The sequence below is a fragment of the Neltuma alba genome, unplaced genomic scaffold, assembly GCF_004799145.2.
Source record: "Neltuma alba isolate B1F8T4 unplaced genomic scaffold, ASM479914v2 tig00011134_pilon, whole genome shotgun sequence".
Classification (NCBI taxonomy): domain Eukaryota; kingdom Viridiplantae; phylum Streptophyta; class Magnoliopsida; order Fabales; family Fabaceae; genus Neltuma; species Neltuma alba.
Genome location: NW_021635870.1, coordinates 206,878 through 220,651, shown reverse-complemented (window position 1 = coordinate 220,651; position 13,774 = coordinate 206,878). Strand labels below are relative to the sequence as shown.

Below are 13,774 nucleotides of genomic sequence, written 5' to 3'. Positions count from 1 at the left end.
CCGCAACCTGTGCATCGTACAAAACTACAAGTCAATACGTCTCCTCCGGAAATGCATATATCTGTGTATATTTTTAAAAAAAACCGTGCACATTCGGTCTGGAAATAGCGACGGAGCTGTGTTTGGATTTTGTGCATATTACGGGGAAAAATGCGAGTTTAACATGAAGTGAGATTTTACTCATATTATAATATTAGATTCAGGTCAATCTAAGCATCATTTGGTTTAATTACAGATTAAATTGTCATCCAATAGTATTAGTATCAGTTAGCTATAAAAAAAAAAGGACATGAGTAAAATTATAAATTTTAAAATATTCATGCAGGTTAGGGAATATTGTGAACATATAGTTTATTGATTTTTACGTTCTTTCTACATAAAAAGTTAGGAGGGGACAAAAACGGAGTTTTTTTTTTCTTTCTTTTTTCTATTTTGCTTTTTTCTTACCTCAAGATAAGGCTGTATGGTCAGCTGACTCAGCTCAAAAAAAAAAAAAAAGATAAGGCTGTATGGAAAAGTCAGCAACGGTGGTTCTGCATTCCGAGGAGCAGAAAGCTCGATTTGACTGATAAAGCCAAGCCACACACACGGTCCTATATATAAATTCGACCAAAATATATTATATAAACTGAATTTTAAACTGATCTGGTCTCTCTAGTTTTTGTCTTTCCCTTCTTTTGCCGTAAACTAATCCTGTTTCTGGTTTTTGGATAAAAACTAGATTATAATTTTAAAAATAATTTTACAGTATATAGATATATAAAGAAATTTGTCTTAATTTATAAAAAAAATATTTTAAAAAAATATTTTTAAAGCTTTCTAAACGCTTTCTCAATCGCAAAAGCAATACAATCGGAGCTTAGCATTTTTCTTTACGAGCGGTGAGTTTATTTACCAATCGGACATGTAAGAATTACAAAAATTATTTTTCATTTATTTTTTTTCCTGGAAAATAATATCTCATTTCATTTAATAACTTTGAATTGTTTTATTTTTTTCTACTTTCAAATAATTATTTATTTTTTTATATCTCTCACGGGGGTATGAGTTCTTTCTTACACCACCCAGATCTGTAAAAATTTCTCATAACACAGCGTGTCACCTTTTTTGTCCTTTTGTTGTTTTCCTTGGATATATTTAATTATTGTGGTTTTTTAACTATTGATGCGGTGAGTTTATACGAGCGGCCACTCGGTTTCCAACCACTCGTCTTTCCTTTTCATCTCCCCCCCCCCCCGGGTTTTTTAGTTATTAAATTAACATATTTCAACTCTTTCAAATTTTAACTGTTCATAAAAAACTAAAAATATTTAGTACAGTTGCTAAATCGTTAGAATTAAATTTTAATATACTTTATAATTTATTTTTACAGTTAATATTTTAATAAAAGCTCTGAAAAGGTATAAATCCAAACCATTAAAACATTAATCTAGCGATTTGAAAAAAAGAAGAAGAGGGAAGAGAGCGAGTATCACCTGTCAAAATTCCTATTTTTGAGTGATTTGTCTGTCGATTTTTGTATGATTGCTGTAGCGATTCATAATATGCAAGAAAATAAGGAATAATACATCCTGTCCTCATTATAAAAACTAATTGATTAATTTAAAAAATTTATTAAATTAATTATTTATAATAAATAGGTGTTGTCTTTTCTATTTGTAATAAAATAATATTGTCTTTCTTAGAATATTCTTACTAATCATGTATATAAGCTAGTACTACTATTTGATGAAATCTTTAATATGTGTAACAATTACAATGACTATTTTGAAAAAAATAAATAAATATAGTAGATAAAATGAATTAGAGTCTTATATCTATTATCAAATCGAAATTCAAACTAACTCCTATATTATATCTAGTCCTTAATATAAGAGTTAGTTGACTAATTTGGATAGGTTAAAAAAACTAGTTAAATTAGTTATTTGTAATAAATAAGTGTTAGCTTTTCTAAAATATCCTTGCAAATCAAGTGTATCGAATAAAACTACTATTATTACAATAATTATTTTAAAAAAGTAGATAAATATGAGAAATAAAATAGATCAGGATATTATAATTAGGATTAAAATAAAAATTAAATGAGCTATTATATTAAAGATTGAAGGTAATATTAAAGGTTGGAGGTAGTATTCCATTAGTCTTATATATTGTTGGCAACAAAAATTTCATTAGTCCTATTATCTCCATCCCATAATTTCCCGTAAATGCACGATTTCATATTCAATAGCATATTGGATCCAAGTATGTGATCTGGGTTCATCAAAAAAATAAAAAAGTCATCTGGGTAGTCTGCCTTCAAGTGAAAAATTCCCACCTCCTTCATAATTTACCCTTTTCAACGTAAAGATACCTTTAACGGAGCTAGCTTCAATCAGCGCATTGCAGCTAAGGGAAGATTGTTAAATCTGCTTAAATATCATAATTACTTGATCAATTTAAGGGTGATAATTATTTGTTAAATAAAAATTATTGCTATCAATAGAGTGTGAATTTTTGAAAGTTAATTAAAATAAAACAAGGATAACCAATGTGGTCACTAGTAGTCTAATACTAAAGAACTCGTTTGGTTCAGCCCTAATGTAGGTGTGCAATGGTAATCCTTATTACATTACCATAAATGACTTGCTTGGTTGAATTTAATGATGGTAAAAAAGATTATACTAGTAAAAAAGATTGCACGTTTTTTGGTAATATCTATTCATAAGGGAGACCTATGAATACTCATTGCAAGCAAATGTCTATTCTGTCCACAATAACTTACATGAAAAGACAATATTTGCCCTTCAAAAACAAATCTCATTTATCCACAGAATCCCTCATCACAAGTTGCAACTCTGTTTGATGAGATGTCCTCCTAATCGATGATTGTTCCTTGCACTCTAGATCTGATGAGTCCCTGCAATTTTTTACTGGATATCATTCCCATCAAAGCACCACTATCAAGAGAGTGTATTTTGTGAATTCAGCAGTGTTCAATGGAACCTACCTTCTAAATCAAGAATCTAAACCCTGCTCCATAAATCAAGCAAAATTATGATTGAATTCCTATAGGTGAATATGATCAACGGTCTGCAAATTTGGATTAAAAATACAATTTCATACAAAAATCTAAACTTTCTGCAAATATATTTTTTCTCAGTTCCTGTGGGACGATAGGTATCATATTCCAGGAACTAATCATATTTAAATCGATTCAGTCCAATAATTTTCTTCAAAACTTACTCATTTATTTAATAATCATTAGAATAACGAAACCTTCAATCATGGCATGCCACATCGGTATCGCAAAATAGCTGTGATGGTGGAACAAGACCTAAAAGAGAAACGTAAGCGCCATGGTTTAAAAACGAGGATGATGATATGAATGAGCATAATGAGGATACAATAGTCTTTCTGTTGTATATTAATTTTAAATAATTATTAAAATTAACTTATTGCACCTCTCTTTAAAGAACATACCAAATGCTGTTCTTGTAATTCATATTGCATTGCATTCCCATTATATTGCACCGCATCTCACCTCATGATACAATGAGGTTGAACCAAATGGGTCCTAATAAGTAATTGTTGTTATTGATGGGAAAAAACAATGACTTTATCCCTCAGGTTAACAAGGAAACCACTCCTATCCACGCCCCAGTAATAAAAGAATAATGTAATTATGAATTATTGGGTCAAATCTGATAATTAGTATTTAATAACTTATAAAATAATAAATTAACTTGCTCCACTAAAATTTAATGGATTGAGTCAAAAACCAGAGTGAAAACAACGGGGACAAAAGTGGGATCACAAGACTAACATTAGCTAATGAGCCACTTGAAAGAGGCCTCCTTGATGTAGGCTTTGAGAGCAGTGGCGATGGTTGCAAATGAGGGTCTCATGGTTGGATTTCCATCCCAACAGAGTCTGATCACTTGAACCAGTTCCTCCACTTCTCCTTCTCTATCCTCCGCAACCATCGGCCTCAGCTTCCCCTCCACCACTTCCACTGCGATCTAATTACCACTCGTTCACGTTCAAAACTAAATCATTACTTTTCCCAAAACATCAACATTAATCAAATCATAAACAGAGTATACCTTGGTCGGACTGTAGTCTGTCTCAATATAAGGGTAGTTTCCGGTTAGAAGCTCGTTTAGTATCACCCCAAAACTGTATACGTCGCACTTTTCATTATAAGGCTCGCATCGAATCACCTCCGGTGCCATGTACACGTACGTCCCTGAACACAATAAGTCACCGGTGAAATTATTCAGACCAAGAGGTCAATCGAGAGAGAGAAAGGCATGCCTGTTTCGCCGGTGAGGGCCATTTCTTGGTCAGCCAAGAAGCGCGCATGGCCGAAATCGGCGATTCTGACGTGGAGGGCGTCGTCCAAGAAAATGTTGCTGGGTTTGAGGTCACGGTGGATGACCTTGGGCTTTTGTTCATGCAGATACTGCATGGCCTGAGCGATCTCCAGAGCCCTCATGACTCTGTCTTTGAGGGAAGGAAGTGGGACTTGCCTGTCTCTGCGTCTCTTGCCGGGGCCGTGAAGCCAGTCTTTGAGGGTGGTCCTCACATGCTCCGTCACCATCCAGGCGTGGTGGGGAGGGTCCAGGCATGCCCCCATCAGCTGAAGCACAAACCGGTGCCTCTGCCTCGACAGAGTATCTACCTCTTGAGCGAAAAATACGACCCCGTGAGCGTTTGTTCTGAAAAACTCCGCAGATAAGCACTTCACCGCCACGTCATATCCTCTCCAAGTTGCCCTATATATCTCTGCCGTGGTTCCCTGTCCTATCTTCTCCTCCATTTGAATCTGCAGAAGTGTACAACGCGGTTAGAGAATGAATGCCATTCATCGAAGTAGATGATGGGAAAGTTCGGTCTTTAAGTACTGACCTCAAGAGGATCAATATACCACCCATGGATTTTGGCTTGATCGATGATGGCTGCAAGATCTGGGTGGTGCTGGCGGCGGCGGACGGGAGAGCGAATCTGAGGACTAGCGGTGGAGTTGACCGTGTGGAGCGATAAAGGGGACTGTTGGAGGTCGGCTTTGGAGTGGGTGATGAGGTCCAATATGCCGTTCTCTTGTGCTATTTGGAGGCAGTATCTCAGATAGTCCTGCGTTCTTTCCATCCTTTTCCTATACATGACTCGCAGCTCTGTCTGCCTCTGCACTTCTTTCTCCAAATCCGCCACCTGCAAAACCACATAAAACTTCATGATCAATTTCCCTCCCCTCCCCTGCACTTCCTACTTCCAATTCCACAAGCTAAATATCTCCTCGTGCTTGCTCATTATTAATTTTATCCCAAATTAATCAAAATATCCAACTTTGTGACCCATTTCATGAACTAGACCGTGACGGACAAAAAAGGCCAAAAAAGGCCAACGACTTTATTGGGCTTACCTATCCAACCCAGGCCTAAACACTGCCTGCCATCCCAGGTCCAATTTGGACGCAACACTGAAACTCTGAGGTCCTATTGGGATGGGTTCGCGTGAGGGATTGAAGTACATTACCTTTCCTTCCAATCTCTTGGAATGGTTGAGCTGCTGCTGGTATTGCAAGGTTGACAAAGTTGGTCCCGTGGTCTTGACATTACCGAAACCTCGGCAGCATCCACTATGAACGGGGCTTGCTGCCTCCGCTAGGTTCTTATGCTTGCTACTCGCTTTGGATGATTGCCGGGACAGTCGAGGGGATGTTAAACTCTGCATAATTTCAGGGCTGTCTCTGAAATTCGTGCTCATTTTCTCGCCACCCCAGCCAATAATGCTAATTGATTCCTTCAATCTTGGATCTTTATAGGTATAAGATGATGGGAGTATCCGCAATAAGAATAACGGGGTCCTTATAAACATGTTTCCTTTGGTTACCGAATAGCAGACGGCAGGACACGGGACGGACTTTATGATGAACCACTCGTTTTCTTATCAGTGACCTCATTTTGGGTGTCTTTAACCTCGGTTTCCTTGTCCAATCAAACTACTCAAGAGAGATTACTACTCCGCAAAACATTCGGTAGGCTAATAAGTGAACAATGGGAATATTGATCGAGTCAGATAAGTTCTGATGAATAGTGCGCCTACGAAGGAAGACAGAACAAGAGATTTTAAGACTAGTAAAAGTTTGGAGTGACCGGCCGCCTCATTCAGATAAGTCCAGCAGAAAAATGGCAAGGGGGACGGAGTTTACTACAGCCCCAGAGGCGTAGAGATATATATATATATATATATATTATGTTTATCAAGTTCTCCTAAACGGAGTCAATATTCTATTGTACATACATTAGTTATCCGGACTGTTATTTCCCCTTCCCCCACTAAAGGCTTGTTGGGTTATCAGGTAACTTGCTTCTTTCTATACTGTCCCCCCTAAAGTTAGGGACAGCATAAAAGCTTAAATTGGCCCGAAGCAAATCCATTTTGCTGAATTTTACATCATCATAACTGCAGCATGTATATGTTTATTCGAAATGCCTTCGGAATATAGATTTGTGCTCAATCAAGGTTTAATATTATTCTCACAAAATTTAAAAGCGTTACATTATGGGGCTAAAAAAGGTTTTAAAAGCAGTGATGGCAGCTGGCCTTGAAGAGCAGAGCGTTTGGAACCTGGAAGGCTGGAACTGAGAGTGCAAGGCTGTGTGAACGTTATTTTAAAGACTTGTGATTTGAAATGGAGAGAAGGGGAAAGATTGGTAGACACAATAGAAATATGATGAGCATCGATCGCCATCTCTAGACCACTCTCACTTTATAGGATAAAAGGAAAAGCGGTTTACGAGCATGAAGCAAACTCACCTAGGGATCGCCAATCCCTCTGCCTTTGTCTTTTGCCGCCAAAGCTAAAATAAAAGGACACTGCAAATTGTGGACCATCCAACCTACTTACCCTGCCCATGCTTATCTTCCCAGCCCACCCAAAACTATATCTTTTCTTTCCTTTTACTACTCTTAGTATACACATTGCAAGACACTAGGTTCTATATTATGATTTTAGCTTTCTTAATTCTCGTTAGTTTGTGTGGTGGTTCAAGCTACATAGCAGTATATATTATAATGCATGGGATATGATGTGCTGATTATTCCAAGGCATTTGATGCGTGCATCCTTCTTTAGATATTCAGCCCGTCACATCCATTTTGTTAATGATTAGATAATATAATAACACATCAGGACTTTAAATTCATGCACTGATAATTACTTTTTTAATCTAGGAGGAATATTTAGACCTTCATCCTCCAAAAGTAATCAATGTCTGATTAGGCATAACCACCGAGTGAAATCTACGTGCCAACAGCAGGCAAAGCACACGGTTCGGTGGCGTGCTTAAATTTATAGCAGACCCATATGCAGAGAGTGTGAAACTGTGATTTGATTTGATTTTCAAGAGATGAGAAAATTAGAATGTGTTGGACGGCGACCCCACAAAATTATTCGTCTCATGATTGCAGGGCTACTTATCCACCTCATTCACAGTACGGAATCTCCAACCAACAACTGTTCCTAACTAAATTAAAAATTGAGCCTCCCACCCATGTTCCAAAGGGTTTTTTTTTTTTTTTCCCGTAGTGATAACAGCAAACACAATGCACAGCTTTTCTGAGTAATATTTCTCTGCTTAATAAGACCATAAAGTAGCCAGAGAATTAAAAAAAAGAAGGGAAACAGCTGCTTGCTAATATTTTGGTGAATAAGCTGCGGATCCACCCTCACAAGGATATAAATTATATGAGCTGTTTGGTGTCTAATGATAAGATCATGTTATTTCTTTGACTAGCTAGGGAGAGAAAGAGAGAGAGAGATTCCCCTTTCCTCTTTCAAGGTCGGGCCGGGCCTTCACAAAACTTCACAACCCCCCTTCATGCTCGACACGTAGTCCCCTTAGTTATATACACATTTTAATTATGGTGGCTGCGCCATTATTATGTGCGCATGTATAGAATTAGCCCTGCTCTCCCGCCTCTCTTTTTTTCCTCATCTTATTGAGTAGTTTATCTTCCCTCCTTTTAACTTTCCGCAAAATCCTTTTATTTTTTTTCAAATTTTATAAGATGCCTTGTAATATTTTTTTTTAAATTTTGATATCGTTAGTTTCATAAAAAAAAATACTGACATGTTAAATTTAACATTTTAAAATAATAATGAGGAAAAAATATCGTTTAATAATAATAAAATAAGAGCAATAAAAGATGCATTATAAAATTAAGAAATCAAAGTAAAATCTTATACTATATATTTAAAAAAATCAAGGGTGCACTTCTCTTTTCTGTGATCAAAGTTTTCCTTTATATGCTGGCCTCCGTATTAATTGAAATACGCTTTTCATTTCTTTCGTTTTTGTCCTTTTTAATATTTGGCACAACATGCGCTTCGTGCTTCATTGCACATGCATGGCCAACATCACAAATGCAAATTATATTTTAATTCTATTTAGTATCAAAATAATTACTTGAATATCAGCATCAGGGATTTCTCTTTAGTTTCTTTTTTCTTTTTAAATAATTGGGCCTTCGTGCCTGAAACGTCTCGTAACAAATTGACCAAGGAAACTCATAGAAACGATCATAAGGGAACATGGTTCTAGAAAATTGAACATTCAAAGGGACTAACACACATGGCGCGAAAAAGAAGAAGAAGAAGAAGAAATATCAGCACTTTAATAATTAAAATTAATTTCAAGTTTTTCAGTTTATTATTATGTAAATGGGCTGAATTGAAAATATCTCCAGCATAACTGAGCCGTGGTTGGGAACTTGGGATTGGAGCGGTGGCGCAATCTGCAAGTAAACGGTGGGTCGGTGGCCTCTTCAAGTTTCACAGAGCAAGGAAGAAAGAGAAAGGAAAGGCATTAATCTTCACTTTTCTGATTTTCTCTATTCCCATGGCCGAATATCTGACCTTTACCTTTATCTCACCATCGCACTCTCTTGTTTTTGCTTCTCATGAGGATCCTTTTCTCGCTCTTCCACATCAAACCCCTGTATCAGTATGCTATCTGAATGTTTGATCACGATCGATTATTAACGCATCCCCATTTATTTCTTTCCCACCCCACCAACTACCCTACTGCCAGAATCACCCTGCCTCTACTGTTCTTTTCTCGTTTTCCATTCGAATCAAAAAAGAAAAAAAAATTTGCAGATTCTCTGACACGCACAGTTACATGTATCCTTTTGTGCATAATACATCTAGATACGTAAAATTATACTACACATATACATGACACAAGATCCGTCTCGGACTCTCAGATTACAGCATAAACAGTGACATCATCTCCATCGTCAAGGTTGCTTTTGGATCTAGTAAACCATGGATTGGAATTTAAGCTTGTATAGAAAACACTTCTAAAAGTAAACAAAATGGTAATATATGCCTCAGGTAATGAACAAAACTACGTTATCAGACCATTGGCTATGGCACGATTCGTGCTAAAATGAGTAGTCTCGTACACCGGAAGCTCCTCACAATATCTACCCTTTTCCATGACCGCTAAGTGGTCCAGCTCAAAAAGATCCGAACTTGAATAGCTGGCCGCATCGTCGTCCTCATCTTCATACTCATTTGTCCTCAGAGGCAAATCCATCAATGTGAAATCGCTCTTCTTCTGATTCTGAAGGTACTCTTTCAGAAGCTCTCTTCCAGCTTCTTCTACCCTCCTGCTCTTCTCCATGGCCGCCAACTTTATCTCCCCATCGTTCTTCTTGTAAGTTAACGGTGACCGTCCGATTTTCCATGCGGTTGGCACCGACACCGGCATCATCACGCTATGGTCGTTCTGTTCGTACAAGTATTTGTGGCCACAGGGTCGGCTTTCTTCGTCAACGATCACGCTTACGGGGCAGAAACGAACGCTTCTTTGAACGCCGTCTCGTAACTTGTGTCTGGAAGAAGGCGAGGTTTTGCTCAAACAAGAGCGTGAGAATGATGATGCAGAGGAACAGGCCGAAACCGAGGCTTGCCCTGATTTTGATTTTCTCTCAGCTTTCAAGTCTTCGTAGCCTCCCAGAGCAGGCGTGCTCTTTGATTTCTTCGTATTCCCATGAGTAAACAGAGAGTTCAGGAAATTCGTGAGCCTCCCACCGGGAGATATAGGCTGCTTTACCTTCTTGAGATTGTTGTAGATCTTCAAGGCCCTCGATTTTGACTTGATTAAGCCTTCGTTGTTGGCTGTTGTGCTAGGATTTTGACGATAAGCATCAAACGTGTGAACTTCTTTGTGTCCATAAATCTGAGCGCTGTGCCTCCTCTCTTTCTCGTCGGACACGCTGGTCCTTACCGGCTTGGGCCTCGGGGGTGCGAAACGTGATGCCCCCGATCCCACTCCGAACATGGACTCCGTGTCAGAGGATGAGAATCCTCCGTAACTAGAATCCGAGGAACTTGATGTTGAACTGAAAAACAGAGCATCTTGGGACTGACGATCATGACGGCGACGTACTTTCTTGTCCATCTCCGTCGGCTTGGGTCGCCCATGAGTCCCATGTTTTTCGGCCATCTTCTCGTCCATCCACTTATCCAGTATACAAGCTCTCGGAAGACTCTCCGTTGCCAACTCCACCTCTTGCACGCATCTGTTACTATGTTTCCCGCCGATCCTGGTCTGTTTCCTGGCCGTCGTTTCTGGATACAACTTGATTTCGCCACTCTCCCTCTCACCGTCGTCAATGGAGCGGTAAATTTGATCGAGGAGGGAAGAGGAGAAAGATGGGGTTTTGACGTGGTTGAGGAGCCTGTCTTCTGCGAGTGACGTCCTCTGGGACCTGTACATGTTTGATGCGAAAAGAATGAGCAGCACGGATGAAAAGGGAATGATGAACAAGGGGGAGCAAAGTGGGACTTTTTTGGGAGGAAGGAAGGGTTAAAAGGTGGAAAGGAAGGGGAATGAAATGATGAGCATGATGGAAGGGGGCGATGATTGTTGGGGGAACAGGGCAGAAGAAAACGTGAACAGAGAGGTTGATCACTGTGGAAGGAAGAAAGGAAGGGGTGAATGAGTGAGAACGAAGGGGAGCAGAGGAGGGGGGAGGCTTTATAAAGGATGGTCACGTGCGTGCAAGTCATTGTCCCCATCCTCCTGGGAGCCAATGCCACCTCGGCATCTGCTTGCTTACGTGGCATCGATCTTCGCTTCATCATTCCCATATCCTCCCTCCCCTGCCTTTCTTATTTCGCGTCCTCTGCTTCCAAATTCGAATTTGTAGCCGTTGATCCCGCTGAACGCCCCCCGTAGTTCCAGTGGGCATTCGTGCAGCGAACTTAACCCTCCGTCTCCCCGCTGGGTCCCACACATTTATGTGTGTGTTATATACAAATTCCATCCATTCACGTCACTTAAACGCGCAGAGAATGTATTCAGGTGTAAATACGGTATGGGGCGTTCTATTGTTACCAAATTATGAAATGCATTTATTTTCAAGATTTTTTTTTTTGGGTGATCGATTTGAGAGGAAGAAAAAGGAAAATGATATGATTTCTTAACTTAGACGCGCGGGTAGTAAGTTAACACGTCGTGAAATGCATCAATTTTTCTTAGACGCGAGCATTTGTCAATGTTTTGATGGTAAAAGGGAAACGAATGTGGAACACAAATGAGCAATCATGGCTTCTTTCATTTCAGTTTCGCACGTTGGGAGCTCCGTGAGGAGTGCGAATCATAAATTAATAATTATTCAACGTGTCGGGGAGGTGACTTTAGTGCCCTCTGATTGGGATCCAAAGCTTTTGATTTAAGAACCACCCCTGGTGAATGGGAATGGATTGTTTCTATCAGTTATAGACGGAGCAACAAGAAGGATGTCATTATTGATTTGAACTTGCAATATAATTGAGTTGGCAAGGTCATCAGTGATTGCTTTGGTTAGGTAACCCTGACATCAGATTTAATTTGTATTTGATACATACATCGGATACAAATAGAAGTAGATATATGCTTATTAACATTCAAGAACAATGAAAAATACTGTGTTTTTAAAAAAGGAACAAAATCAGATCTCCTCTTATCGTCTTTCTAATATAGAATACGGTGCCAGTAAATTTTATGCTTTGTTGCGTGCATGTTTAAAATTATATATGGATGATGAATATGCATGTTAGGGTCGATTATTATTTTCCTTGGGCGTTGCTATATAATCAAAGCGGCAATTATTGAATATGAATCCGGCGGGACTCAGAGATGAATTATTGGAATGTACATATATAAATCAATTGTGAAGCGTGCGAGGGATATAAAAGTGTAGCCAGATGAATCACCTAACACAATGAATGTGATTAACCACACATGGTACTATTGGTGGGGAGGAAAATTCAGTAAGGGGGGAATGACCCGCCACTTCAGCTGGGAGAACAGGTTTGTTCGAGTAATCCTTAATATAAGAACTAGTTAATTAATTTGAGTATATTAAGAAAACTAGTTAAGTTAGTTATTTGTAATAAATATGTGTTGTCTTTCCTAAAATATCCTTATTAATAAAGTTTATTGATTAAAGCTACCATTATTACAAAAACTATCTTAAAATAAATAAATAAATATGAGAAATAGAGTGAATTGGGGTTTTATATCTAGGATTAAAATAAAAGTCAAATAAACTCTTATAGTATATCTTTGTCAGTGAAAATGAGGGGGAAGAAGAAGTGAATGGGACAAAGGTGAACTTTAATGATTGCGTGATTGGTGATTAAAATAATTAAGGGACGACAAATTATGCTGAGGGAGCCTTGAATTTGGCGATGAAGCAGCCTCTCTCTCTCGCTCACTCGCTCGCGCGCGCGCGCTGTGTTTGACTTACGGATGTAATAGTAACGTGTTCTGAACTTTATATACAACGGCATATTCTCGGCGCTAATTAATTAGGCTCCATGCCTTCGTTTGACTTTTTAATTTCCCTCACAAATCTGAACATTTCATCAATTTCCTTAGCATTTATAAGCATTCACTCACCCTCAGCCGTCAAAAAGACAACATTATACACAAGGGCTAATTAATCGGCTCCACCCATTTTTAAATCTTTGTTCCTTTTGGCTATTTATTACATTACCCGTAATTACCAATAAATATACCCATTCACCCTTGTATTTTCAATATGACTGTTTTGTTCTCTCAACAATAAATATTGTGCTGCAACCCACTTATAAAATATATTTTTGGAATAATATTCCAATAAATGCATAGCTATATATATTTTTTCACATTTCAAACAAATATTCCAGGTGAGATGTTATATGTACACAGCTATTTAATTAAGAAGATATAATAGGGAATACACGTTTGATCCGAATCAAAATACTAGCCTAGTCTTGAGCAAAGAAAAAAGACTGAATTTATAAGGCCATGAGATGTTGCCACCAATAACAGGGAAGTCCATCGTTACTCGTTAGCATCAAGCAGGCGAAACCTATAACAATCGTGCGTAGTCAAATATGCACCTGTCCATGAAACAACCCACCAAACTTGATAAGATAATCAATTCACACACACAGACGATCCATTACCATGCACGTAACATCAATTTGTTGTTACCTGCTGCTCCATTTTGAGAGTCTCTATTATTAGTATTTTAGAATTGAATGCAAACAGCAGCAGCATCATTTAAGTATTGTGAAAGCGACGAATCATACTTACATTAAGATCCAACTTAACCCCACCACGGGCCTTAGCTTTTATGGGCACCAAGGGATTTGCCCCCTCCATTACTTGTCAACACCACATGCCCTCCAATACACATGGCTTCCTCCCTGTTCTTCTTCCTGGAGACACACGCCATGATGTGCACAA

At 38.5% G+C, this 13,774-nt stretch overlaps 2 protein-coding genes across 2 annotated transcripts; both read right to left on the bottom strand.

Moving 5' to 3' along the window:
• Positions 1–3,806: 3,806 nt before the first annotated feature.
• On the bottom strand, positions 3,807–5,748 carry LOC114761754 (serine/threonine-protein kinase STY13-like). The gene is made up of 5 exons (XM_028951183.1): positions 5,518–5,748; positions 4,891–5,193; positions 4,297–4,807; positions 4,086–4,228; positions 3,807–4,001 (listed from the first exon to the last, which is right to left on the bottom strand). The coding sequence occupies exons 1-5, from the start codon at positions 5,746–5,748 to the stop codon at positions 3,807–3,809; spliced, it is 1,383 nt and encodes a 460-aa protein (XP_028807016.1).
• Positions 5,749–9,394: 3,646 nt separating this feature from the next.
• LOC114761753 (protein BIG GRAIN 1-like B) lies at positions 9,395–10,771 on the bottom strand. The gene has a single exon (XM_028951181.1). The coding sequence runs from the start codon at positions 10,769–10,771 to the stop codon at positions 9,395–9,397; it is 1,377 nt and encodes a 458-aa protein (XP_028807014.1).
• Between the last annotated feature and the right edge of the window lie 3,003 nt (positions 10,772–13,774).

Coding starts and splice junctions, on each gene's coding strand:
- LOC114761754 (XM_028951183.1), bottom strand. CDS start 5,748: ATGAGCACGAATTTCAGAGACAGCCCTGAAATTATGCAGAGTTTAACA. Junction 5,194..5,517: donor CCAAGAGATTGGAAGGAAAG/GTAATGTACTTC, acceptor GTGGTTTTGCAG/GTGGCGGATTTGGAGAAAGA. Junction 4,808..4,890: donor GGTATATTGATCCTCTTGAG/GTCAGTACTTAA, acceptor ACACTTCTGCAG/ATTCAAATGGAGGAGAAGAT.
- LOC114761753 (XM_028951181.1), bottom strand. CDS start 10,771: ATGTACAGGTCCCAGAGGACGTCACTCGCAGAAGACAGGCTCCTCAAC.